The sequence below is a fragment of the Olea europaea genome, chromosome 16 (genome assembly GCF_002742605.1).
Source record: "Olea europaea var. sylvestris chromosome 16, O_europaea_v1, whole genome shotgun sequence".
NCBI lineage: Eukaryota > Viridiplantae > Streptophyta > Magnoliopsida > Lamiales > Oleaceae > Olea > Olea europaea.
In genome coordinates, this window is record NC_036252.1 from 13,884,142 (window position 1) to 13,888,194 (window position 4,053).

At 35.7% G+C, this 4,053-nt stretch overlaps 1 protein-coding gene across 1 annotated transcript; it reads right to left on the reverse strand.

Moving 5' to 3' along the window:
* Positions 1–915: 915 nt before the first annotated feature.
* Positions 916–3,536, reverse strand: LOC111412196 (GDSL esterase/lipase At5g45670-like). Its single transcript, XM_023043009.1, has 5 exons — positions 3,036–3,536; positions 2,777–2,901; positions 2,450–2,695; positions 2,111–2,366; positions 916–1,401 (listed from the first exon to the last, which is right to left on the reverse strand). The coding sequence occupies exons 1-5, from the start codon at positions 3,289–3,291 to the stop codon at positions 1,178–1,180; spliced, it is 1,107 nt and encodes a 368-aa protein (XP_022898777.1). The 5' UTR covers positions 3,292–3,536; the 3' UTR covers positions 916–1,177.
* Between the last annotated feature and the right edge of the window lie 517 nt (positions 3,537–4,053).

Consider the following 4,053-nt stretch of genomic DNA (forward strand, 5'->3'; position numbering starts at 1 on the left):
AATTTTCGGTTGCCCTGAACCATTTTTGTCATAAATTGATTTAATAGTAAAGAAAGGGTTTCATGCAAAAGCTGATTTTAATGAGATAAATATCTTTATTTTAACAAAACCCGAGCCAGCCCGAGCCTAATTTTTTTTGTCGAGCTTTTGCTTGGCCCGGCTCAAGCCCAAAAAAAGGCTCGAACATTTTATCCGAGTCGAGCCCAAGCCTAGAATATCGGCTTGCGAGCCGGCTCGACTTGTTGACATCCCTAAATAAATATAGCTTTTAAGTTAGAGTATCGATATTAGACCTAGTTTGGTGTGTCTTAAAATCTTGATAAAAATTTAAATCAGTTAATAGTTGATTTTAATTATATATTTTATGAAATTCACAACTTTTCAATTCATATTTTATTAATATTTATCAAAATCTATGAAAAATTCATTTTTTAACTACACCAAACATGGGCTTGATTTCCACTGTGTCGGCTAATAGCCAGTTTGGACTTTGGACGTTCGGACACTCATTTTTCTTTTCTTTGATTCTTTTAAGTAAAGTATAAAAGCTTTGTCTAAAATATTTTGATCAATATTGTAAAATTCAAAATATTTGAAAACTATTTGATTTATTATTATTATTATTATTATTAGCAGCGATGCAATAGTAGAATAAGTTAGTTTTGCAACGGACAAAAATAAACCATTACAATTGTAAACAGTTAAAAGTAATTAGTACGGCCATCACAATTCATTTGATTTCAACTCATTAATTTCGGTGCCCTAAAGTAACTGGAAATATTGATGTTTAGAGCATAGCAAACTTAAATTATAGTGTGCGAATAATTAATTTTGAATTAATGGTAACGCCTCATATCAATTAATGTAGAATTTGTCTGTCAGCTAATAGTAAAAGAAATTAGGGTTTCATTCCGGTGAACTCGTTGAAAAACAGTAATAATTTCTCCATTGTTGATACCATGAGAAGATAATACAAGAAACTAAAGAAGCAAATGACAGTAAAGTAATGTGTAAATTGAAATTCTGAATCCATTCATTTGATGGCCATATCCATATTCAGAATTACAATTCACTATGAATTCAATGTAACTTTTTCCATTGAATCCTCGAAAATTATGAAAACGATAACATTGAAAATTATACCATTTATATCATAAATTTATGATCATGAGAAGTTTCACAGTTGAGCTAAGCGGCGAATATCCATGGGATATGCATCTGATGGCTTCTCAGCACTGTATGATCTTCTTCCTAGGATGATATTGGCATGCTCACCGGGATGAAATGCATCCCAAAATAAGTGTTCGTCTCTATTTTGACATGGTGTTTGAAATGGGAGACATGTTATTTGCCCATTATTCCTTCCAACACCGCAACACCCTGCATTTGTAACCTTGAAACCTGCGAAATCAAATCGATACATGTTAATAACAATGTTTTGAAAATCGAGGCTTGGCATCAGACAATCTCAACTGGTTTCCAATTGAACAATGGTTGACTAGTTTAACAACAAGTGATGGTGACAGTATCACCAATGACATTATTGTAAGTAAACCACTCTTGCAAGTGTTACGTTGATCACCAAAGGTACTGGTGCATGTAGTTAATGCACTTATCTAAACCTTTTAATGAGATAAATTGTGATAAATTTCTCTGAATTATGGCTTAATTATGGTATCATTTCGTTTGTTAGGTAAAATTCGATGAAAAATAATGGAATTGGACAAATGGAGAGAAAAATGGGCTAAAACGAAAGATCTCCAAAGTTTGGGGACTATATCAAAAACTTTCAATAGCTTATTCGAACCATAAAACGAGGATTGGAGACTATACAGGTACAATTGGGTGAACATGGAAGACAAAGAATGGAAATCTCATGAAGAAAGGACCTATATATGTCAGCGAGAAGTTTAGGGACCAATTTGCAATTGACCCCAAACTATGAAGAATGGCGCGTGAGGGGGGAAAGCCGGCGCGTGCCGGCCATCTTGTTGATTTCCTAATAATAGAAGACGGCCATGCCTCGCCTTTAGCTACCAGTGTAAAAACTTGCGTATCACAGTGGGAAATATACCTGCAGACTTGAATAAATTAAAGTTTGAGTAATTACCAAAGGCTGAAGGATTGTCAATTAAATCCTGGAAAATCCCATAGCCATTTATGTAGATAAATTTTGCATCAGGCGAATTGCTGTTGAAGTCATCAACAAGTGCTTTGAGTTTGTTATTGAATATTTGATTTGCAGCGTTAATCCTTTGTACGCATGTTGAGCCATCAGCACTGTTCTGTGCCAATGCGTTTGGACTGCATCCAATTTGACCCACTCCATTTAAGACAAACTTCCTTGCTCCATACTTGTACAAAGTCTATAGCCACAAACGTTATTTAGAGTGAGTTTTTACTGTAAATTTTAACCACAAGGAAATGGTAACAAAGATGGATTCCATACCCGAATTTGCTCGGAGTACTGTTGGATGAGAATATCGGCGTATTGTTCAGGAGAAAATTGCCTGCTAGTCGTATAGTAGGTAGGCATGAAATAGTTGTTGAGATAATCGTTACTTCCCACTCCAACTGAATATATACACTTGCTAAGATAATTTGCAGCGGAGTCTTCGTCCCCGAGTATGTTCACCACTTGTGAAACCGTGTTCTTGTAATTAGTTACCTGCCCAGTAAAATCAATCCGGCCGCCCTACAAGCGAACAAGATTTAACGACGAGAAACCTTGCAAATAATATTATTGAATTTATGTGAAAAAATGTTCTTAACTTACCAATTGCTGGCCAGTTTCTGATCTAATTCCTGCTGCTGCAGATGCATAGTTCACTCCCCTGAGTATGTCTTGGTCACGAGCAACGGCGTAAGGAGGAATGTAACCATCGAATCCCAATAGCTCAGCTGTATAGACACATGCAACATCAGAATTTCAGTACTATTTTTAAGTTGTTTGTGGTAATTAAAATAAGTTTGTCATATTTCTAACGACTTAAATTTTTAGATCAGGTGGTTCAATGTGGAGAGCGAGGCCTTACCGATGACATCTACTGTGGTTTTACCATTGGAGAATCTTCCAGTTGGTCCATCGGGAAAATCAATCCCATAAGGTAAAAAGTTAGCTCTTGCCAGCGATTGGATGTTATTGTTATTACCATTGTCCACCAAAGAGTCACCAAATATGAAGTAACAAGGAACTTGGGGTTCAGCCACGGCCTGCTCATAACAAAGCTCCACCACGACCAAGGCCACCACACACACCGCCAACCAACTCTGAATCAGCCCACAACCCATTTTTCCAACAATCGAGCAAAAGAGAAAAAGGCAATAGAATGTTGCAGCAGAAAAAAGAAGAGGAAATAAAGGAAGAAAATGCCTAAAGGGCTGGTTTTGTGTGTGATGAAATTAAAGACAAGTATTGAATGTTTATGACAGAGGAGTGATCCTATCTTTTAGCTGAGGTTTGTGCTTTATACAGATGAGTAGTTAGATGCATTGATTTCACGCGGATATACTGTGAGATTTCCAGAGTGGCCACTAGCTATGCTGGTTTTTGAATTTGAACCAGTCTGGATTTTTGAAATTCATGCACTTCTTTGTTGTATAATCAATCTTCCAAGTCTCAATATACATTTATTTTTTTATTTTTTTGACCTTCAGTTATTATTTTCATGTTGTCTTGTTATGCTATCAAATAACGGACGCCAAGTATCCAATGCAAATGTTCAACGAAAATATAGGCCACTAAGATAACGTTTCTTGTTTAAAAGTCTAAGATATTAGAGATGAGTGGCGGAGCCACATTGGAGGCGTGGGGGGAGGAGGGGGCGATTGCCCGGAACATTTTCAAAACTTTCTCAAAAATTCCCTTGAAAATTTTTTTTCTCCACCATACATGTAGCCATTGATCGCACTCCACAAAATGCATGCCAATTTCTTTTATTTTTTTATTTTTATTTTTTTTTTCGTGAAGACTATCATATATATATATAAATTTTTATATTCAGCAAAAATCATGGCAAATACATATTTTTTTTACGTACATATATATTATTG